General features: G+C 34.4%; 1 protein-coding gene across 1 annotated transcript in view; it reads right to left on the reverse strand.

Moving 5' to 3' along the window:
- FBXL17 (F-box and leucine rich repeat protein 17) overlaps window positions 1-25,578 on the reverse strand; it is a 177,576-nt gene that overhangs the window by 64,542 nt on the left and 87,456 nt on the right. The window contains exon 7 of the mRNA XM_088129842.1: window positions 2,305-2,381. Within this exon, the coding sequence (XP_087985968.1) occupies window positions 2,305-2,381 (77 nt within the window). The remainder of the gene's footprint in view (window positions 1-2,304; window positions 2,382-25,578) is intronic.

Here is a 25,578-nt window from a genome sequence, read left to right on the forward strand (position 1 = left end):
ACAACAACAACAACAATCATTTGAAGGATAGTGAAGAAGATGCACTGAAGCTAGTACACCATGAAGGCTTACTGAATACCGAAGAGACCAAACTGGCCTATAAGAAAGACCAAATGAAGAATGGAAAAGAGGCATGGCAAGGCACAGTATTACATGGCCAGTACACAAAAAAAAACGAGCAGGCAAAGCAGATAACAACAAGACTTGGCAATGGCTAAGAGCAGAAAAGCTGAAGAAAGAGATAGAGGGTTAACTCTGGCTGCCCAAGAACAAATGCATACAAAGCCAGAATTGAGAAGACAGCAACAGACAGCAAATGCCGCCTCTGCAAAGAAGCTGAAGAAACAGTAGACTACCTAGTCAGCTGCTCCAAGAACATCGCACAAACCGACTACAAACAATGGCATGACAAAGTAGCAACAGTAGTGTATTGGAATATCGGCAAGAAATACCATTTACCTGCAAGCAAGAACTGGTGGGATCACAAAACAGACAAAGCAATAAAAAATGAAGCTCTGGGACTTTAGAATTCACACAGATAAGCACCTGCCACATAGCACCTCAGACTTAAGGATTGTAGATAAGAAAGGTCTGCATGGTGGACATTGCAATACTTGGAGACAGCAGAACAGAAGAGAAAGAACTGGAGAAAATCATAAGATATAAAGACCTGCAAACAGAAATAGAACAACTGTGGCAAAAGAAAGTAAAGATAGTACCACTAGTAATAGATGCCTTGGATACAATACCAAAGCATCTGGAGTACCACCTGAAGACCATCGGCATTGACAAAATCACCATAAATCAATTGCAAAAGGCAGCTTTACTTGGAACAGCTTACATTCTGCGATGATACTTTTAACACCATCAAACAACATCTGCCTATCCCAGGTCCTTGGGAAGGACTCGATAGGTGGAGAAAATGCCAAATCCAGTCTAAACATCTGGCTGATTGTGCAACTAATAATAATAATAATATATTAAAGTTATAAATTTATATGTTGTCCAACTTTCAGCGAGTCTGGGAGGTTGACCTGTCCAGACCATGTGTCCCAGGAGAAACTGCTGGTGTTCTGGAAAGTACATAGTGTTGAGACTCACAGGCACTGAGACTCAGAGTGATAAAACAGTATTATAGAATAGGCCCTTCCTTGGAAATCATGCTAGTCCTCTCATTTCTAGCTTCTGGGAAATTGTTCTGGAGATATGCTGATGTGTAATAAAACACCTATGAGGGACTGAAGTTTACTTACTGTGTTTTTCTAGCAGCAACCCTGATTTTAAGTCATCTTAATTTTGACATGTACCCAGGTAGATTGTTTCTTGAGAAGCCTTCTTGGACCTTCAGAATTACTTGTGAGGTCCTTTGATTAGACCTATCTGTAAAGCTCCACATCTCACATATTTTTCTTGATATCAGTTACTTATATAAATAATCCAAACCAAAAAAACATATAGCAGATTTATTCTCTATTCTCCTACAAATTATTTTCTAGAAACTGAATATATCATAATAATATTTAGTTTTATACCTAAACACAATCTAAAATGAAACCCTGCCCCACTTTCTATTGAAAATTACTATGTGATGCTGGAAGCTACCAAAATAAGAACCCTGAAAATCTAGTAGATTATGGAATTTGATTTATTGGAACAATGGTTCAAGTCCAGCTACTATATCACATGATCATTAAGTGAGCTTTGTAACAATAAAGCATGAGATCTGAATTGACAAATTAGAACTAAAAAGATGGAAACTATACAGAGCCATGCAGCTTTAAATCATAATTTCCCCGTTCACTTGGAAGCTCAAATTTACTGTCTAATCTAACTACACATATGTTCATTGTTTTCCTTTAGAAAATTATATACACCAAGAGAAGTTTCAACATTTGAATATTTAATATTCATTAGTCATTTAAAATCAAAATTTTAAAACTATTGTAATAGAACATATTGTACTTTCCAATAAGTTTAAATGTTCACTGTATTCATTCACATTAATTTTCAGAGGTGTTGCCAGGTTCTAAGGGAGCCATGAGACAAGGGAACCTCCAAAAACTCCCAAATCTCTTCTAATTGTTTATCCAAGTTACCTGTCACTCTACCCTTACAACTAATGGGAGCATTTAAGGCACTAGCTGAGTGGATCAGTTGGCTTCTAGGCTAAAGAAGGAGATACAATTTAAAATGAAGTATCATTACCTCTAGTGCATTCTGTTTGAGGTCATTTATGCCCTATGACCTGCACCCACCAAAGTCTATATATCCAGGGGAAAAAAATAAGGGAAAAAAATTACATACCATAATCTGTGATCTTACATGATACCAAATATAGTTCTTTCAAATTCTGTCCTTCTTTAGCAATGACCTCCACACATCTGCAATACATATAAATCTAGATTAAACAAAGTTTGTATAGATTTTATATGACTGAAAACCCAATGGCTACTAGACTGTTAGAATGTCATTGACTAATGGATAATACTGAAACTTTAACTTAATGTGAATACATTCTAATATATTTCAAAATATATAAATTCTCTATTTTTCACTTTGAATTAATTCAAAAAAGTTAACAATATTTTAAAATATTCAATAACATAATGCATCCTATCTCATTTTATTCTTAATTATAAGATATTAAATAAATGGTTCCAAACTAACAACAAAATGTTTAGTAGTAACATAGCACTTTAGATTAAAAAACAATAACACTCAAATTGTTCTGATTTTGAAATACTACTAATTTTTAACTTAAACATTGCACTAACTACAACTGTAAATTTGGACACTCAATTTTTTCCTGTATGCTTCAGTCAGTATTACTGATGGGAACCAACACTAGGGCATAAAATATAAATGTTGACTTGCAGAAGGATATATTAATTGGAAAGGATATTTTGGTTCTAATTCTTTTTGATTACTAGCAGAATTGTATAATTCTGAATTTTACATTATCTTGTTCAAACATGAGAGGAAAAAACAAAAACAATGCATTTAAACAATTTTAGAAATTTCAGTATTTTCATAATAATAATTATTTTATTGCTGAAATGCTTGGTTTGTAATCCAAAACAGGCAACAATTTTCATTAATCAGTTGTATTATCTTCTGAGTTTTTCTCTATATTTCTTAATATCTTGAAAATCATACGAGTGACACAGTAATTTTTTTCCTATTACTAAGTGGGTATATGTAGAGAAAACGGCAATAGTGTTCCTTAAATTATAAACCAAGTTATATTTTCTATTCTAAGATCTTCATAAACAAAATTTGAGATTGAAACGTGTACTATTCAATGTAAAACAGAATGAATGACCAATACTATATATACCGTGAACAGCACTGCTTTTTACCTGTACTTCTACCTTAGTGATGTCAACTGACATCTAGTCACAGAAATAAAGTAAGGTTATATACACAACAACCTTAAACAAAGTTAAAGCATGGAATGCTGTTATGTATTGTCATAAAATATTCTCAACACTCAATACATTTTTATTTTATGCATATTTAAATATCTTAATTAAAATATATGGCTTTCTGCTATTTCTTATGTAAATGCTAAAATATGTATTTAAAAATAATTTAAAAGGGATGCATTTTTCATTACAATTTGCACATTCTCCTGGGAAGTCTCTTCCTTATGCTCTATGTTTATCTATTGGATAAAGATATATTAATGATACTGTAAAATACATGCTATCAAATGGAGTCAAAAGGATTTTGAATTATGGGAAATAATTGTCTATTCTATATGCATAGATAGTTTTTATGTTTTGGACTATCTTGCAAAAGCCTGGAACATGGCATTAGTGACAACTGAAATGAACTAATGAGGAAATATGACTACACAGCTTGCAAGAAAAGTGGTCCTTGGAGACCTTGTTACTGTTTGTGATTCATTTCAGCTAATAGAAGCTGCCAGACATTGGTTCAGAATATTTCACTTTAAAAAATGGAGTTTCAATCACCTTAGCAGTATGAAATGAAATGACACAATTAGAAACAGAACCTGATGAGACTTGAAATGACTATCTGAAAATAGTACTCTGGATCATGGTTATTTTTTACAGCAATTATATTTTACTAAGGTGAAAAAAGTTTATTTAAGATATAAACAAGAAAACATGAAAACTGGAAAAAATTTAATTCTAAAGATGCTATATGTCTCAACACAAGAAAAGCTATATATTTTGAGAAGAATGTATGTACATATCACATTTCCTCTGATGATCTGTAATCATTCACTGTAATTTACAATTGCTAATTATTACTGGTTTTCAGTTATTTTTTGGAAACTGAAGGTGGATTTCTTATATCTTTTTCCCACATTTTGTTTTCTATCTGCATTTTTGAATTTTTATAATTTTATCATCCATCCTTCTGCACTCTCACATAATTGGTATATGAAATTTTTGACCACACTTCATTTACCATTTAGATTTAAGACTGTTAAAACAGACAGATACTGTTTTTATTTATGCATCTCTATAACCTCTGGAATTTTCTATTTCACCAGCTGTTAATATTCTTCTTTGTCCCTAGTCAAACTACTGAATGTTCTCTTTACCATCTAGCCTATTTCTATTTTTTCAATTTGCTCCTCAATTATCTACCCTTCTAGTCAACCCTCCATTTTTTTATATGTTGTTTTTTTTACTTACTCCTTTCCTATTTTTTCTTCCTAAATCATGTATGCTGTTTTTCCCATATCTACTCCTTCTATATTTTTTTTACCTCAACAATCCCATTTCCCTGATAACCAGTGATAAACTAATACACACACACACACACAATATTTTTTTACCTTTTTGTTATTTTTTTCAGTATAACTTTTATGCAAATTATATGTAATAATCCAAACTGGGAAACAAACTTCTTTTTGATTTTCTTGGTTTTCACTCTTTCAATTTCTTTATATACTGTGCCTATATGAGAATGTTAGCTTCCTGGCAGAGATCATTTCTAAATACATTATCTATGTACAGCACCTAAGTACAGCTACTTAGAAATAAGTAGCAGTGTGTGTATATGTGTGTATGTAAGTGAGAGAGAGAGAGACTGATTGAAGCTCACCTACAATTGTTTAAGTAACTCAAGTTTCTAGTTTTTATAGAACTTCTGCTGTGGATTTCTATGACTACCCCCTTGCACAATATTTTGCCAATATTAGTCATGTTTTTGAAGTTTTTAAATAAATCTCACCCTTGTAAAAAAAAAAAAAAAAAAGTGCTGTAAAAAAAATCTCTGCTGCATTTTTGGACAGGTGAACACATTTGAAATGTTGTGTATGTTGTTGGTACTTGGGCAAATTGGCTTCTGGGGGAGTTTGTTAATTCACAAAATGGCTACCATGGGGATATAACAGGTTACAAAGGAGTTCCTTCTTGCATTCTCTTCTACCCCTTTGTCCTTGTTTTAGGCAGGTGGGCACACTGGCAACTAAGTACTGGGCTGCAGCTATCCAACATTTTATTTTCTAAGAAAGCTTCTGAGGCCCATTTGGGCTTAGAAGCATGCTTTTAAGTAAGGTGCTGCTGAAGGATGCCTCCTTCCCATTTTTAATAGAAATATTTCAGAGAGATAGACAGGTATATAATCTAGTGGGGAAAAGACCCTCTCAGATGTAAGGGAATGTTCTTCAGACACACTAAATATTCCAATAAATATTTCAAATTATCTAATTGGTGTCTTAATGGAAAATTAACCATTAAAAATGTGATTTTTACTTTATTTTGGCTAGAGATTTATTGTTACATCATAGCTTAACTTAAATTCCAGAGACTGAATCTGAGAAATATATTTTGTGTATAAAAGGATGATAGTGGTAACTGGAGTAAACATTCTTAACAGACAACTATTGCTTCTTGGTCTTTCAGCTAAGATCAAGTATAACAGACAACTGATCATTTAATATCTGCACCTTTGGGTTTATTTTTAACATGCAAAATCACAGAATTTTTATTTATTGGCTTTATATGATACATAAGAACTCAGATTTGTAGCATAGTTATTATTCCGATAGGTGACAAAGTATAAATTTCAAAAGAATGACAACTACACTCAAAATTCTTTCCTTATCCAAGATATGGACTAATAAACTGAAAAGTGAAAAAAAATCTATGTACCAATTTCTCCACAAAGAATGTGGGGTTCTACAATATCAAGTTTTGACAGGTGATGGTTAGAAGCATTCACACTTGTACTGTGGGAAATATAATAAGCTTTTATACATGATTATAGCAGCATTATGGGAAAATATGGGAAAAATTAAAGCCTGATTCTTATTTCATGCACACACATGCACGAATTAAATATATGACATCTGTTGTTGAAATTACATATAGGAGGCTTAAACTGACCACTATTTATACTGCAAATCAATACATGTTTAGCAAAAGTAAAGCCTGTTGCATTCAATAGGAAAATGTGCTTAAGATGCAGCCTCAATCAAGCAAGTCTAAATATGCTGATCCAGCTTCTAGTTCATATACACTGAATTTGGAATACTGAGATAATCATAATCTGACACTTGAGGCCTACCTCTGGGAGAAACAACTTTATGTTTTAGATTCAAATTGTTTGAGAGAAGTTTTCCCTTAAGTATTCCTAAACCACCCCCCTATGGCTATATTTTAATTTCTGTGCTGCTACTCTGTTAGTTGCAACAAAAAGTAGCAAATATTTGCCATAGTATATCAGTGAAAAGAAGGCAAACCTAAAATTCTTAGTCAATTTGAGAATATTTATTTTTAAGGCCTGTCAATAGTGTCTAGCTTACAGTAAACAAGTTTCAAATGGATCTCAGGTAGGTCTCAGAGGAATACTCTACTTTGAGTTGTGGCAACAGCCTACTTCCAGCTGTGACAATCTCACTGTTCCAGTCAGATTGAAAAAATGTATTTTGTGGCTTTGTTTTAGCACTCTCCAAAGACAAATAAACTTTAAAAGCCCCTAAATAGTTTCTTAACTCTGACTGAAATCCAAGCTAAAGAATTAGCATCATGTCTTGATAGGTTCTACCATACCAAGCTAATGGAGTAGCTTTGGTGTTTTACTTTGTATATATGAAGGCCTCATAGGAAAAATATCGAATCTATCAAGAAATCAAAAACTGAGGATCTTCAATGTGTGAGAAATGGCCAAAATAAAAATTATATAACAATAAAGAAAATGTACACCTCACTTGCACCAATGAATTGGTCATACATGTGATCTGTTAACATCTGAATTACTTTTTTTCTGACAAATGATAAAGAAGACTGTATTCAAGCCATCTGTATATGAGAAACCCTCTAGACCTCCTGTGAATAATTATGGGAAAGCAGGGGACAAGATGTTTGGGTTATGGAAATGAAGTGTTTCAAAGAGACTGCCTTAATTAACTCTTTATAACTAAGCTGGGAATTTACTCTCATGGTTTTCAAGATTCTTTTTATTAACCAGACTAGCATTAAATATACCTTCCTGAAATCTGTATTGCTCTTTATTCTTTCGTTTTGCCAGCCACATGGAGCTTGACAACTCCCCCCTTTTCCTTTGGTCTGTCTTATATTCTTTTGCTAATTCTGTTTGGCATGAGTTTTTAATTGTAATCTGTGTCATTTTTTTCTTAAAGACTTCTAAAATAGTTTTAAACTACAAATTATAATTTATATTATATTGTAAGTTTATATAGTATCTGATATCTATATCTCAAAAGCTTGCTGAGATCACAGTAACTTAGCAGTATCAGTAAATAAATAATTGATAAAGAATCATGCCAGCTCCAATTCATAATTTTTTTAAGCTGGATATACTTTCCACCTCAAGTAGATTCAAGTAACTCAGAAGAAACTAGCTTCAGTCTAAGAGAGAGAGGTTATCTTAGTAAACTTAGGTGAGATTATCTTAAATAGATGCTACAAGTAGAATTGTTCTCCCATTGCTTTGTCTTAAAACAGGCATACTTCTAAAAGATATAAGAATTATTTTGAAATATAATGCAATTAAACAAAACACTAAAAAGTCTTTTTATTTCAATTTGGGGTTATATAGATTGTTCCCTTCCATTGAAAAGCCAGCATTTAAAAGTGCTCACTTTGGCCATATAGTGACATTAGTTTGTTTGTTCTGCAACCAGCTGTACTCTTTTTGCAGATTTGAGTACTTAAATTAAAAAAAAAAAAAAAAAAGCTCTTGCTTTGAAAGACTTCAACCCAATATTGGAGAATATTCTACAAAAACTCATAAATTCTTCTTCTTTATCCTAGCAAAAAATCATAAATGGTGTAAACTTTTAAAAAATGATCTAGAAAGGCAAATATATATGCAAAACTACTTTTTGCCATAAATTGATATGGGTGTCTCATGGAAACAGTTTGACATGTATTTCTGAACAGAAAAATGAACTTTATCAGTATTTACCAGAAAAAAGGCTAGCGGTACATATATATTTGTCCACACTGATTATAATATGCATTTAGCATTTTCATGTGACATTTTTGTTATTCCTAATACTCTTAATGCTTCACTACAAGGTGCCAAGAATATTCTTCAACTCAGCAACAAATTAAAATAATTTATTAGGAAAGCTGTACTATGGAAAAGTAAAATAGAAAATACAAATTTAGATATGTCTATTTTAAAACAAATTTACTGATGCAGTAACACAAATTAGTAATCATCTTTCTTTTCTAAAACTACATTTTCAAAACTATCAGATGCAAGATTAGAAAAAAATTATTGGACACTGGATAACAGTGTTAAACTGGTTAAGTGGCACACTCGCTAGTACCACGGAAGAACAAACTGTTGATGGTTCTTAGAGGTATGCAGTATTAGGATCTGAAGCAGGCAAAAATGCTTCAATTCTAGTGTGGGCACCCTCTCCTTGTTGGCAGTTCCTTAAAAGATTCATGTCTTTTCCTGGGCCCACACAACAGCTATGTATGGTCAGGGAAATACGCATCTGAGTTGGGAAGTAGGTAAGAAGTTGGCAGCAGGGTGTGACCCAAGGTAAAGGTTCAGCCTTTTTAAAAGAGCCAGTGCTGGATAGTGAGTCCAACCCATTAGATTCAAATACTTTTTGTACTCGAGATCCAAATAATTGCCCATCCCCACAATGATTATTTTGAGTCCATTTGCCTATTTCTGAGAAATATTTTTTTCTACAGTTGCCGCTATAAAGAACAAATATTTAAATTTAAATTTAATTAAAGATAAAAATGTTATCAGAAACAGGATACAACAATTAACAGGATCATAATTTAACTAATCCTTGGGGAATAACAATTAATGTATAATTTAGAATTTAAAAGAAATCTTTTCTACCCATAATTCTTCTATTGAAAGCAGGGTGGCAATCACTGTATGTTTACTTCCTTCTGTAATGCCAAATAGCAGCTTTTCTAAATTTCAAAGCAGATTTTTCATGGCATCTTGTCACTGCAGCATAGAAGGAATAAATGAAGATCACTGCTGCCTATCTACTAGCATAATTGCCACGCTGGTGGTGCCCTGCATTGTGGGATACTTATGCCAGATTCCAATAGAATTTTCTTACATTTTAAAATCAGAGCAAAACTTAATGGGGTTGTTTTACACTTGGCTCTAAAGACTTATTAGTTAGAGCAACTTTTTCAGTTTTGAAGTCTCTGTGTGATGAAAGGGCTAGGCTATGCACATATGTACACATGCATATATATAATGCAAACATACATATCAACTGTTTAAAAAAGGAAACAACTACTGTACAGAAGGGCCAGTCATGCTCATATATCTAGCCAGTGATGCCTTAAATCTATCCTCAGTTTAAATCAGAAGGCTTGACCTAACATTTCTAGCTTAGTTAATCACTGATTCTTTAGTAAGAATTACCATCTTGGTTTCTTGACTACAAAAAAGAAATTGGTGAACTCCTTAAATTGAGTAGTAGTGATTAAAATAATAAAGAATTCTATACATTGTACCAAAACCTAATTAGGAATACAAAAAGTAAATGGTTACTTGCAAGCTGTTCTAAAGTTATTTCATATACGTAAGCAGTGAGGTTTTACAGATTATTGCATTGGGGTTTGTGATTATCAAATGCTTCCTTGTTTATTACAATTAGTCTAACTTGCACAACATCTTCCACAGAGAAACTATTTTGAAAAATAGAGAGAGATTAATTGACTTGGCTAAAGGAATGCAATGTAATACATATATATTGTTCACTTCAGCATTAATCCCCCCTAGAGCATAAAGCCAATTAACAAAGCAAAATAGGGATGCAGACATTTAAAAATGGATTTCTGCATTATACAGCATTTTCTCTTGTTGTGTATGAGCACCACACATTCAATTTTCCTTTGTTTATCTTTGAAATGCAGTGACTGAAAATGTGTTCCCATTATATGCCACAGTATTTACAAAGTTGTGATCAGCAAGGATGATAAATCACATTCACAAATAATTAGGAAGTGAATGCTTACTTTCCAATATTGCTATTCATGCTGTAATGCACTGTTTCATATTGTATATAAAGCAGATTGAATACAACTTGCTTAAATGCTTTTCCTGGTGCCCCAATTTATAGTTGAGTACTTTTGGAATAAGCAAGATGGCTAGATATCTTGCTAAGGAGAGTATGTTAGAGTTAATCCATATACTTGGAAGGAAACATATCAATATCCTTCCTCCTCCTATTTTCCCCACAACAACAACTCTGTGAGGTGAACTGGGCTGAGAGAGACTGACTGGCCCAAAGTCACCCAGCCATTTATTATTATGTCCTCCTGAGAGGTGCAGGCTTAACTTACAGTAGGCAGTATTACCTGAATAGAACCCCTACAACTTCGGACAAGTTTATTTACATTCAGTGTCAGTGAGGAATAATCCTCTGAGAGACAAGTATTTTCTACACCCATCTTAATATTAATGAAGTACAATATTTGATTATGACTTTTTGTGTAATTGATAAAAAGGATCAAGTTAATTAAACTTGCCTCCATTTTATTTTTTATTAAAATATTCAGTGTTTTTAACAAACCATTCACCCTCAACCTATCCCCAAATTAAATAAATAGCTGTTTTTACAAAAATCACAGTTAAAAATATGCCTGATACTCCATATATAATAACAAGGATTTTGTAAATGCTCTCAAGCCTTATAGATTAAACACAAAATACCTTTGAAAGGTATATGAAGTTTTGGTACTTAATAGTTCAAACTGCTAATGTCCAGACAGTTTTCATGCTGATCTCTACTGGGGAAAAAAAAAAATCCTTCAACAGTTACTGTTTATTCCAGTTACTTGCAAGCACAACATTTATTTTTTCTTTTGTTAATGAAGTTGCTTTCCCCCCATGTTACCAGTAAAAATACTGACCTTCCTATGATGTTAAACTTTCTACTTTGTTTGAAACACCACCATCCTTTTTTCTCAAAAGAAATGCTACATGTTCACGCCTCAAGCAAAGAAAAAGAATACACTATCATTTTGGCCCTTCATTAGTCAGATGATCTGGCAATAACAATGCTAGTTGAATATGAACCCACACGAAAAACTATTTTCAAATGTAACCTTGCCAGGAACTATATTATGTCTTGGCAAAAGGAAGCAAGCTTTATTTCTTTATCTATTGGCTCAGTCTGCATGAAAAACAGGTGTTGCGATAGGAAATGAGTTTGAGGAGGTAACAACAGTATGTTTAAAAAATTAAAATTGATATAACACTTCAAGGCCCAAGTGTTTCTACAAAATGCAAACAATGAAAAATGTTTAAGCGATTAAATACCCTTTTGCAAAAAGTAACCATAGAGATTATAATCATTAATTAAAATCATGTAAATAATGCTATGAAATAACATTTGCTTTTTATCTCAGATTTCAAAGGCCTAATGGTAAAAGGGCTTAATCTCAGAAGAGCTGTTTTAATTAAAACTAAAAAACCAAAACCATAGTATAATTAGTAGATGTGAGAGAGCTTACAATCCCATACATTACCAAGAGCATATGTGAATACTGAACTAACACCATTTTTCAAATGTACGTAACTACCTTTTTCAAATTGTACTTACAGAGTTTTTCAAAGTATAAAATAAATGTGTGATTTCTTTCCAAAATATGGACAGCAATCCTAAAAGTTCATATTCTTCTTTCTATATAACTGAGAATATATTTTCAACATTCAGCCTCACTGATTTGTTACGGAAAATCAACTGAAAATATTCCACATTTAACATTTGTCCACACAAAATTCTATATTGTAGAATGTTAGATGGTAATTCCAACCTAGGACACTGTCCTATGGAATTAACTGAAGTTTACTTCAGCGTGCATGACACAAGGGCTTTGGGGGTTCATGGGATATGATCCAAGGGACATTGTAGGAGAAGAACTGTGTTAGTCTACTGCAACAAAAAATCAGGAGTCATGTAGCACTTTTCCAACTAATAAATTTTGTTAAAGGGCACAAGCTTTTGCGAGCTGTAGTTTACTTCATCAAATAGCATGCAAATCCCAAAAGCTGAGTAAGTACAGTACAACTGGGTTCTGGAAATCAGATACGGGTTTACTGTATCATGCTTTTCTATTGAAGTTGACGTTGATTCAGGATGCCTTTAATCTTCAAAGACGCCAACAGCTCCACAATCAATGGACAAAGGAGCATACCAATTGTGCACATCTATGCATAAACTCAGCAAACCAGCAACACAGAGTCTTTTTTATGCATTTATGCTTTATGGTTTGGTGTACTTGGGCAAAGACTTTTTTGGAACTCTTGACTCTGAATGGATTTTTAAAAAGCAAGAATGTTATGTATTTCATTGTTTTGTGGAACTTCTGATGTTTACTGAATTCTGCATTCCCACGCCATCTGAGGAAATTATCGATTTAAAAATGCAGACTCGTTGCTAGTTATTTTGGTCTGTTAATATTTGGTGTCCATGCACACACATTTTGTTCACGCTCTTATGTACTGTGATGCAGTCCACAGTACATTTTGCTACAAGGAAGATGTTTTAACTTGTTGTTATTGCTCTTGTTTGTCCCGTTGGCTCTTCAGGTGTTCTTCTGAATGTGCACAACCTCATTTTTTTTTTATGTTCTGTGTTGCTGAGTATTTTAAATGCATATACCAAAGCAGCCAGCCAGGACTGTTTTCCTGATGGTTTTTAATTAGTTAGGGTTTTGGGGGGGGGGGAATCTTTGTTTTTGGCAATCAGCTAGTAACACAGCAAAACAAAAGACTATGGTAAATCCATTGTGATTTACCAAGGCTGAACCTTCACAGTAAGTACTCAGGTGAAGGTTGTTGCTGACTGTCTGCAAGACTCAGACAACCTATATTAAGAAAATACTTTCCATTTAGCTTTATGATTAATGAGTTAAGGAATCTCTTAAAGAAGAAAAAAATTAAAGACTTCTTCAAGTTGAATTCACCCCTAGAAACTATATGATGTATCCATGTAATTTTCTTGCCAAGAATACAAAAGTGGTTTTCCACTACCTTTTCTCAGGATATTTAAAAATATATATTTCCTAGTTTAGAGAAAATATTTCCTTCAAAAAACTGCAAATGGAAGGTTGACTCATAGGGGAACTGAAGAAAAAAATTAGAAACAGGAATGGGGTAATGAGTTGACTAGACTGCTGGATCCTGTGCTTAATGGATTGCCAAAGGAAAATAAGGAGATTGGAGAGAAGTTATATATATTTATATATATAAAATATATAATGGCTCTCCATACCAAATCCTGTTATCTGTTACATTAAAAAAATCACCTCTGGAATAAAAAGTCATACAATTTGCATTCCAGCATTACAATAATGTTACAATAACCAATATATTGTACATATATAGCACATTCTCACTCTAATAGCAAAGACAAACTGTGCAGATGGTTCCAGAATCTCCATGGTCCTAGCTAACGCTCTCAGCTAATCTCTTAAATGCTAAAATTATTTGATGCAGAAATTCTAATTATAGCTGATGAGATCTACTTCAGACAGAAATAGTCCCATGGCAATTCTCTGGTGATACCATCAATTGGAATCTAAGATAAGGTGATATCCAAATGGTGTTGCAAAAACAACAAGCATCCTCTGATGCTATCACCTGTTATTATCAGTTTAAGAGCTGAAAGCAAAGCACATCTTGAAAAATCAAGATAACATAGGTAAGATTAATTAATGCTTTTGCTGTTGATATTAGGTTAGAGAATCAACAAGGCTATCCCAGGTTTACCTGGAATGACAGAAATGGAACAGGCAATTTTGGTCATTGAGTACACAATTAATGTTGGTAAGGGAATGTGTCATGGAAAGTTAATGGAAAGGGAATATTTATCAAACATCACATAATCCTAGAAGCAAACTGGGTGACGCTAAACTGTAACCTGCACATTTTGCTGTGCCTAGCTGACAATATATGAATTATGGAAAATATGAAACCCTTCAATTATTTTGCTCTCTCTCCCAGGACTAATCAAAACACTAAAGTCTCTTAATCAGACACTGGTTATAGGTCACTTTTTATTTCCAAAATAACAGGTTCTATCTTAAAAAGAAACACTCTAAATTCTCAGGATGTGAATTATATTATCACGAGGGATTTATATTCATTTGGGATTCAGGTTACCACAATAGCTATATACGTATCAGAGGAGGTTCTGTGCATATAGAACCTCTATCTCCTCTCTGTGAATATGTTTGCATCTATACTTTCCTGTGTTTCCTCATATCATCTAACTTAGGTTGTGGTTCTTTGCCTGGACATTTTGTTACTTTATGAAAATGGGACCTGCTTGAAAGGGGGGAAAAAGGACCGCTATTACTTTTTTGATCTCTTATTGCAGGATGTAGGAGAGCTGAAACAAGAGCCTGTGACTTTGTCAGGGATTCCTGATTGGTTTCCAACTCTCTTCAGTATCTGATCCATTAGTTAAATGTGTGCAATAGTTCAGGAATTACTGTCAAGTCACAAATGCCTACCTGCAGAAAAAAACAGTGTACAGCAGTGAATTTACTAAAAAAAAATTTAAAATCTGTATTTTAAAAGAAATTTCAGCTTTCAACTAAGCCATCAAAAGGACAGATGGATGTAATCTATCTTGAAAAAAATCAGAACCACTACTGAAAACGGAGGCGACACTGGAAACATAACTATGTCACAAAACGTGAATACTATTGTAAAATTCCTTTTTACAACTATAATGCTAACTGCCACTTGCTAAAAATTCCTTTCCTGCTTTCCAGTTCTAGCAAAGCTAGTACGATAATTTATTCTTAAGCCTTTTGATGTGTGAACAGAGGAATGTTATCAAATAAAAGAGAGAAGGACTATGTCATCCTTATATCAAATACTTGTTTCAGGGCATTTTTAAAGGCGGAGGCATTCAAGGACCTCTTTAGAACTTTGTATGAAATGTTTAATTATGAATGGATACTACAGTAAACAGACAAAGAAACTCAATGTGTGTACACAGACCTAATGTTAGCTAGCCAAGATTTAATTTCCAAAATGACACAGAGGCTGCTCCCTGAACAATGCCTGTGTTTAGCTCGTCATACTGAGACAGTACTTGCGCCAGCTCACTTAAGTTTTTTGCTGTGCCACTATTCATTACAACAGATGCCAATATTCTTCAGTTCCTATAAAGGTTGAGACAGAGCTCATTCAGTATAAGATGAATATTAGGCTCAATCAGTGGAGTTCAAGGAAAACATGAAGTGATTTTTATGTGGATTTCAGCCTCTGGCATAGTAATGTTTCCAGTTAATTCTGCTTTATTTAAAGAATGCCACATTTTCGCTAACTGGAATTATTGTTGTTCTTGAAATTTTATTTTCATTAATTATTTTGGGATGGGGGGATATTCTAAAAAAATGAATTCAAAAGTCTTTTTAATGCCATTTTTTATCTTAACCTATACTAAAGGGAAAATGATATTCTCTGTTACACAGTTAAATGTGAAACAAAGAACTAAACAAACATTATACAAAAAATGAAGGTTAACTTCAAAATGTGGGCAAAATATCTAAGAAATTATTGATAAAAGCATATAATTACATTAACATGGAACCAAAAAAAGAGATAATTGGAATACAGAAAGAGACAGTTATGTCCCACTGAAAAGTAAGACAGCATATTCTATTGACTGCAATACTCCATTAATTTAGTGTGCAGCTTGTCCATCATCTGGAAACACACTGGATGGTATTGGTATTAGACTCAAGCCAATAGTTATAATTTAGTACAGGTAATCCTTGCTTAACAAACACAACTGGGACCAGATTTTGGGTCACTAAGTGATGCAGTTGTTAAGTGAATGATCACATGACCAGACTCGATTTTATGACTTTTTTGCAGCAGTCGTTAAGCGAATCACCACAGGCTGTAAGTGAATCATGCGGTTGTTAAGTGAATCATGCAGTCGTTAAATGAATCACAGAGTTCCCCATTGATTCTGCTTGTTGGAAGCTGGCTGGGAAGGTTGCAAATGGCGATCACATGACCCCAGGATGCTGTAACCATCATAAGTGTGAGCTGGTTGTCAAGCACCTGGATTGCAATCATGTGACTGCTGGGGCGCTACGACCGTTTTAACTTTTGGCACCAGTCATAAGTCACTTTTTAGAGCCATTGTAACTTTGAGTAGTCACTACACGGACCGTTGTTGACTGAGGACTACTACTATGAACAAAAGTCTCTAACAATCTCAGAATTAAAGCACTAGTTCCTTAAACTGAAAAATGAATTTTAAACAAAGTACTTGACTTTCCACAATCAGGAATATGCTAATATCCACTCAGAAAAAGTTCTTGCTTCAGCAGTTCCTCCCAACTAACCTTAGCCCTAGCTTAAAAACAGAAAAAGGCCCTGAAGAATAACTGTGAGTCAAAGAAACAGTACTGGATCAAATGGATAAATGGATCTGAAATACAGCTCCAAGTAAATACAGTACAATGCTTATTGTAAGGAAGATTTATAATGCAGTTCAGCTTTATGTAAGCATCCATCAAAGTCAACTTAAACAAGGTAAAATAAAATGTTGAACTACTTTTGTCACAGATTTTTTGGAGTTTATTAATGTCAGATTTCTTTTTTCTCCGATATTAAAATGCAATTCCAAACTTCCATATGATTTAAGTAAATGAACTTTATTTGGTAAATGAAGTTTACTCTTTTTACAGGTAAATGAACTATACCTTACTCCTTCATACAATAATGTCTACAAACTACAGTAGCTCTGATTTGAGACCAGAACTAAGGAAGTTTTAAGTGCTAATACTGTGATACCTACTTATTCCTCAAGTAATTGTAGATATTAATAAAAACGTAAGTCTCATATCCCTGATGACATATTATTGGAAGACAAAGAATGGGAAGGCAGGAATACAAAGGAAAAAACAATTGGGAACTTTCCTTTTTTGCATGTTTATCTACAAATCATTCTACAACAAAGTTTTCATATCAATTTACAACAAAACAGCAAATGAAAAGTATCTATAAATAAATGAATTATATTCACTAGGAAAATGAGACCCTCACTCCCCAAAATAAACTAAACTGGAAGGAGACCATTTTGTTTAGCCCAGAATAGAAAATGCCATCTCAACAAATCAATGGTCAGGAAATGCAAATAAAGATTTTGCTACTGAGAATGATTTACCTGCTTTGAAGATTAGCAACTAGGAAAGGGCTGGGGCTTATCCCTGCTACTAATGAGTTTTAACATTTTGAATCCTTAAACATGGATTCTCTCTCATTTTCTTTCTTCCCTATCAAATTACCTCTTCTCATTTTATTTCTATTTTATTTTGTTCCGATGTTTTTCTTTCCCTCCAAGAGCAGGTATACTTTCCTCTCATACTACTTCCACCCTTTTTCTTTTTCAGTAGAGGAGGGATGGGAATATCTGGATACTTGTATTTGTGCTGTGTGAGCGTGTGCACGTGTGAGAAAGAGTGGTTAATATATGCAGATGGAACATCAATTTTATAAATGGTGTATTTCACTTTGAAAGCAACTATTTCTATCAGTATGTTTTTGTGGAGATAGTTTCTGAGATAGATATAGATACATACCTGTACATCACACACTCTTAATTTGTTCGGGGGGAGGAAATCTCCAAGACTGATATCAACTAGAGCTGCCAATAAAGTGTGGAAAAATTGCACAAAAAAAATTGTTTCATATTTTTTCTATCCATTCTTCCCTTTGTTGGTGGGGGGTCTTCTTAAATTTAGGGTTCTTCTCTTCAGCTGATTATAGTATGTATAAATAATAAAAACAAATTTAGTTTAAGGTTACAACACATTAAAAGACATAGGAAAACTGAAACACTTTGTCTGTAGTTGAAATTGTCTGTAGTTGAGAGCCAGTTTGGTGTAGTAGTTAAGGTGCTGGCGCAGAAACCAGGAGACTCTGAGTTCTAGTCCCACCTTGTGCATGAAAAACTGGCTGGGTGGCTTTGGGCCAGTCACTCTCTTTCAGCCTAACTCACCTCACAGAGTTGTTGTTGTGGGGAAATTCTTCCTCAACTATTGGTATGTTTGCCACCTTGAATTATATTTGGAAAAAAAGTCAGGATAAAAATCTAAAAAAAAATATGTCTAATTAGATCCCAGGTAAGGTCCTCTAGGAAGGTCACTTTTCTGTTTCTTGTTGATATCTCATGTTATGATGGATTGCTGAACACCTTAAGTCAACGGTGGACAATATGTGGTCCTCTGACCGGATACTGTAGTCTCTAAACTGTAGGGAGCCTCTTCCGCACGCTATAAATGAGCAAAAATCAGTAATGTGCTCTCTGTCATCTAGCTGATAAAATCCGTTGGGGACTAGATTGCTGGCTCTCTACATAAAAGGCAAATGTAGAGCAGTGAACTTGAAATAGATGCTAACAGGAAGGAACCTTTATTATTGCCTCCTTCTTTTTAGTTTAACAAAGCTCAGGATCCTTGTGAGGGATTGGACTAGACTTCTCATTCTCTTCTAGTGACCGTTCTTCATTCATTTTGTGTAGAAGAGCATATTACTTCCTTTTCCATATGATCTGTGCAAGAGTGCTGGGAAGGAGAACAACAAAAGACAAATTTGTGTATACTATGTCTTTATATGTTTATACTATACTTACATGCTAGCAAAATAATGCTAAGGATTAACCAATGCATCCTAAATAGAAAAGGAGATGCCAGATGTTCAAACCTTAGAAAAGATCAAGGAACAAGAGATGTTATTGCTGATGCATAATGGATAATTGAGAAGATAAAAAGATATCAAAAAGAAGTCAGTATGTGCTTCACTGATTATAGTAAGGCCTTTGATTGTATCATGCCAAGCTGTGGAATGTGCTTAGAAAAATGGGAATCTCAGGTCATCCAATTATCTTCATGCAAAACCTATACACAAGACAGGAAGGAACAGTCTGGACAGAAGATGGTGAAAAAGATTGGCTCCACATTGGCAAAGGAGTGAGATAAGGCTGTATACTCTATTTATTTAACCTATATGCAGAATATATATATTGAGAGAAGATGGAAGAAGATAAGCATGGTTTTAAAAATGGAAGGAAGAAATATCAGTAACCTGTACTAAGCTGATAGTACTTTGATAGCTGAAAATACAAATCTGGAGGCTCTAATAATGAAAGTCAAGGAGCACAGCAAAAAAATTAGACTAAGATTCAATATAAAGAAGACTAGATTTAAAAACTAATGACAACAGGTACAGCAATCAGCCATAAAACTGACAATGAAGATATTAAGGTTGTGGACAACTTCTGTCTTTTAGAATCAACTGTTGATAGTAAAGGAATCAGCGCTCAAAAAATGCACTGCAGATGAGCACTTGGCAGAGTAGCAATCAAGGCTTTGGAAAAGATATTCAGATGCCAGGATGTGTCTATACTTTCAAAGATCAGAACTGTGCAGGGAATGGCTTTCCCTGTAATACTCTATTGAAGTGAAAGCTGGGACTTTGAGTAAGCAGGATAGAAAGAGTACTGACACCTGGTGCTGGAAAAGATTCCTGAAAATACCATGGATAGGCGAAGGAAGGAAGGAAGGAAGGAAGGAAGGAAGGAAGGAAGGAAGGAAGGAAGGAAGGAAGGAAGGAAGGAAGGAAGGAAGGAAGGACAGATTATGCAGAAATCTAGCTCTCTAGAGAATGCTATAAAGTTGGGAAAGAAAAAGAAGAGGACAATCAGCAGGAAGGTGGATGGACTCAATTACAGTGGCGATGGGTGCACTGTTCTAAGATCTGAAAGACCAGAGTGGAGAAAATCTATCTGTATTTTTGCTAAGAGTCAACACTGGCTTGATGGCAGATAATCAGTCATATATGGTATGAATGGGTGTATATCTGGTCCACAGCCTGTTAATAAGTACAGCTCCTTATCTTTGTTTTAAGCTAATTTGTTTTGCTGGCCCATATTTTTAAATTTATTTTTTAGTGCCTAATAATACAGCAGTTAATTTCAACTTTAATTGTATTGATTTTCTTGTGTTTCGTATTTTGTACTTTGTCTTACTGAGGTAAGCCACTTTATATATGGAGAAAGTTAACTATGAATTTAATAATAATAATTTCCAAGTACTGATATAGCAGATATTATATCTCATGAAAACCAGGAATGGGTGCTTATGGCAGAGAAGATAATAACCACTTGGGAGCAAAACTACAAACTTGTACACACACACTCAGAAAACCCAAAAGCTTAACATAATTTACTTGAAAAACAAAGCAAGTGGCTGCTCAGCTAATCTCAACCAAAGTCTCTGGCATACTTTTCTCTTCCAGGGAGGGTGGTGGTGTTTCTGAGTGTGCCCGTAATTTGGGCTCTTATTTTTAATGTTCCACTGAAATTGGATTGCATGCCCACAAGCAGAAAATAAAGACAGAGAAGAATATACATACTCAGGGTTGAACTGTAGAGTCCTTGGGGTTCTTTGAGTTTGGTTGTTTCTTGCAGACGCTTCATTACCTGACTAGATAACATCTTCAGTGAGGTTTGCTCTCTGTTTATATGCAGTAGCTTGCCCTGTCAGTGTTGGTGGGGGTGTTGTTTTTTTCCCTGTTAGTTCCTAGATTAGGCTGTTGTTTACTGTTTGTTTGTCTGGGTTGCTAGTTTCTTTATTAGGGTATTGTTTACTGCTTGTTTGTCTGTTGTTAATCCTGGTGTTAATCCATGCATACCCGGGTGTTGATTGCTGGTGAAGAGGTGTTCTGGTCTTTTTGTTTCCTTTTTATTGTCTCTTTTGAATGCTGTGTAAATGTTGTTTATCTCTATGTGCCTGTTGATGATTGCCAGGACACAAGGCCGACTTCCAGGGTTCCACTAGATGACATTGTTTAATTGATGGGATCTGTAGCAGGCCAACCCTGCTGATGAATAGGATGAGCAGACACTACCACATTGCCCAGAGACAGGCAGTCCCTCAAATAGCTAGGCCTTATGCCATGTAGGGCTCTGTAAGTGATAACCAGTCCCTTGAATTGCACCTGGAACCCAAATGATATCCAGTGCAACTCACATAGTGGCGTTATTACATGAGCACAGCAAGGCATCACTGCTCTGTCACTGTATTGTAGAAAGAACAGCAAATTCTGGATGGTGTTTATTGGCAGCCCCATATAGAACATGTTGCAGTAATTCTACCACACAGTGACCAAGGTGTGGATGACCATGAGAAGAGCTCCAGGAATGGGCGTAACTGGTACACAAACTGAACTTGTGCAAAGGCCTTCTTGGTCACAGCTGCTACCTGCTCCATGAGCAAGAGCTGAGATTCCAATAAGATCTTCAAGTTGTGCACAGATGGAAAGTTGCCAGAACTGGGAGGACCAAACACTCAAAACTACTCGGACTTGCCAGGCTTGAGCCTGAACCTGTCCCTCCCCATCCAAATCCCAATAACCTCCAGGCACTGGGACAAAAGCCAGGAGTCAAGATGTATAGTACAACTGGATATCATCACCATCAGGCCCCAAACTGGCAGATTACTTCCCCCAGCAGTCTCATGTAGATGTTAAAGAGGAGGGGTGAAAACTCTGAGCCTTGAGACACACCAAAAACCAGTTGTTTTGCACTCAAAATCTTGCCTCCCCCCCGAAGTGGCTACTGAGAAAGAAGAACCACCACAACACTGGGTCCCCTACTCCCTTACCCCACAGCCAGTCCAGAAGAATGGTTGATGGTATTGAAAGCTGTTGGAGATCAAGAAAGACCAGAATGTTTATACCACCCCATCCTGGCCCTGCCAAAAGTAATTACCAAATGTGACCAATATTACCTCAGTACTATGTTTCAACCTGAAACCTAACTTTAAAGGATCCTGATAATCCATTTCATCTAGGAATCTCTGTAACTGCAGCCCAACCACTTTCTCAACCACCTTCTCCAGAAAGGGAAGTATGGAGACTAGATGAAAATTGTCCAGGGCAGAAAAGGCACATCACCACCTCTTTCAAGACTAGCAAGATTACCCCCTCCTTTAAAGAAGCATAGCATGAACCCAACTCCCTGTCACCTCCTGAATCACTTTCACAGGGCATGAGAGAGAAGGATTTAATAAACAGGTGGTTGGTTTAGTCTTGAGAATATGCCCACCTCCTCAGGAGTTGCAGGAGCAAACTTCTCCCAGATAATCAAGCCAGATGATGCCAAGCATATTTTTCACAGCAGCCCAACAAATGGTCTTAATTTATTTGATTTAGGTACCACCTGATTCCAACTGACCCTGGGTGGTTTACAATAAAAGCAACAGCATAAAAACAGAATGGAGACATTAGAATAAAAGAATAAACATCAGGAACCAATGGCACAACCAGTCAACCACATGCACACACAATCTTGCAGTGACCCCGACCACCCTAACCAAAGGCCTGAAAGAACAGGTAGGTTTTAAGGCTTTCTGGAAAGCCAGCATGATAGAAGGTACATGGATATCAGGGGGAATCTCATTCCAGAGGGCAGGCATTGCAACAGAGAAGGCATGCTTCTGGGTTCCTGGTAGATGACATTACTTCACTGTCATTCATTGCTCTGTATCCATTAAGACAACATAATTTGTGATAGCCAGTACCCTAATGCGTATTGTCTAAGGCCATTTGGTTCATAGCTGAGATGTAACAAATGTGACAGGAAATTTCAACAGAAACATTCTATAAATGAAGTTTTAAAACAAATTGCTTATTTATAAACAATATACTATATACTTGATTTCTGGGACTATTAGTATGTTAGAAAAGTTTCTCCTAGGTCCACTACAACCAGAAGTGGATTATGTTGCTAGTTTTATGGCTTCGCGATTTCTGGAAAGGAGGGGTAAATGTAAACAGTTTGATGACACTTTTGACCATTCTTGTGAGTAAATAAGTTTCTGAATATCATCCATGTAGTTTCTATAAGAGGGCCAATTTATTTGAGTATAAAATTCTGAATCTCTTCTTATGTATTAATTATAACTTACACAGCTCCCTAAACAGCATTTAAAGCGCAACAAACTGAAAACAATATTCTCTTTGCTGACAGCACAGAAACCTACCTAACTGCTTCAGAAATTGGTTTCCTGTTAAATATTTTAAATATCCTGTTCTCTATAGGCCTGGTAAGCTCAGGAAACTGTTCCAGCTTTCTGCTGTTGGATCATGTGGAAGTGGTTTTATTCTCCTCTGTAATTATCCTAAGCCAGTATTTGTTAACAGCTAAATGCAGATAGAGGATGGGGAGAGATAGGAAATTATATTGTTCTTTTCATTAATCATTTTTGCATAATTATTCATTTCTTCTTTACAAATTCCTTCTCAAATGTTTTCCTCCTGAATATATTTTCTCAAAATCTAAGAAATATTTATATAGGAAATATGTGGAATAACATTTGTGGTAACAGTATCAATTAAAATTTGTAACACATTGTAACGAATTCAAAATATGAGTTTAAAAACTTATCAAATGAAGAGAAAAGATTAACATGTCTGCTATCATACTTTCTATGTCTGCTTTTAGGCTAGGAAACTGAATATAGCAGATAGCCTGGGAATTGCTATCCTATTCCAAATAAGTATATAATGTATCACACCAATAAATTATTGCAATGTATAAAGAAGGTGGGCAAATTTTATTCTGAACAACAACCCTGAATATCTCGTAGTTTTTCAGGAAATAAATTCATTAATTATTTCATTAAATCCCTAAATAGATATGGTATACTAAGATTCCAAGAACTGACCCATTTAAATGGCTGTACTGAAAGAGATTCAAGCTTAATATAAATGTAGTCCATGTTTTTTAATGCTTATTTTGTGTTACAGTGAAACTGAACATGCTAATAAAACAGAAACCACTAGCAAAATGGATTTACATCTTTCACCCCCTCCCCACCCAATCTGAGTCACAAATAAGGTCACAATGAGAGAAAAGGATAGCAAGGGAAAAGCCTGCTCACATAACTAGAGAGAAAATATTTTTCTGATTTATACTTTTACATATTATTCTACACATTTCTAAAATAAGTAACTAAGCAAACAAACAAATAATATATAAATGTATTATCTTAACATGCAGGGTTTTTGTAGTAAAATAAAATGGAACTAGCATTAAAAATTATATTTTTATCCAAACAAGCAGAGTCTAAGATTTCTCATCTGCCTAGTCAAAAAATAATTAAATAGTTAAGGTATTACTGAATTGTAACTAAGACACTTAGATTATCCTGGTTAGAATATTATATAATGATGCCATAGGGTGTCCAATTAAATATCCAGCATAAACGTAGCCTAAATCAAGGAATACTTTTCTAAATATTAAGGGGCCATATTACAAAAATAGACACTGTTTGTCTACATCAATACTTTGTTCTAAAAACACCCAATTCTCTATAATAACCAATTTTAAGAAAGTGATAATCTATGCAAATTTAACAAAAACTAATCTGAATTATAACTTTATACATATAAAAATATAAATTATATATTTATTATATCATAAATGTATGGCTTAGACAACGACTAACCTCAAATTTAGGTTCATCAAGTATCTGTGTAATATTATAAAAACCTTAGAGATATTGTTCATTAAATAAATCATTTTGGTCTCTTTTACATACCATTTAATACTTATTTAATGGCACAGAAAATACCTGATAGTTAAATATGAATAATCCAAAAAACTTTCTAAGAGATTACAAACTGAGATTTATAGAATGGTATATATTTTTATAACTAAACAGTTTTTGTAAAATAATGGACTTTTCTTGTATGTTTGTTTAGACATTATCCATATAAATTATGGAAATCTAATTTAATATTTTAATAGTCCCCTCATAAACTCATCTCTTTTTTGTTAGTAACTTTTCTGTAATTGGGAAAAATTAAAATAGTAAAATAATATAACACACAATTTTGAAATCAGTTTGAAATGACAATCATTTTCGCTGTTCCTGTAACATGAGAAACATATATAGTGGTCTTGGGTAAGAATAAGAAAAAAATAACAATTGATAATTATATTAAATATGTTTCCACACAGAGGTAGTATATGAACCCTGGAGCAACTCATAAATGTTATTTGTAATAAATGAGAAAGAAAACCACACAAGT

The sequence above is a fragment of the Python bivittatus genome, unplaced genomic scaffold (genome assembly GCF_059951505.1).
Source record: "Python bivittatus isolate LINGU-HERP-01145 unplaced genomic scaffold, Pbiv_v1 ctg000850_np1212, whole genome shotgun sequence".
In the NCBI taxonomy this organism is placed as follows: domain Eukaryota; kingdom Metazoa; phylum Chordata; class Lepidosauria; order Squamata; family Pythonidae; genus Python; species Python bivittatus.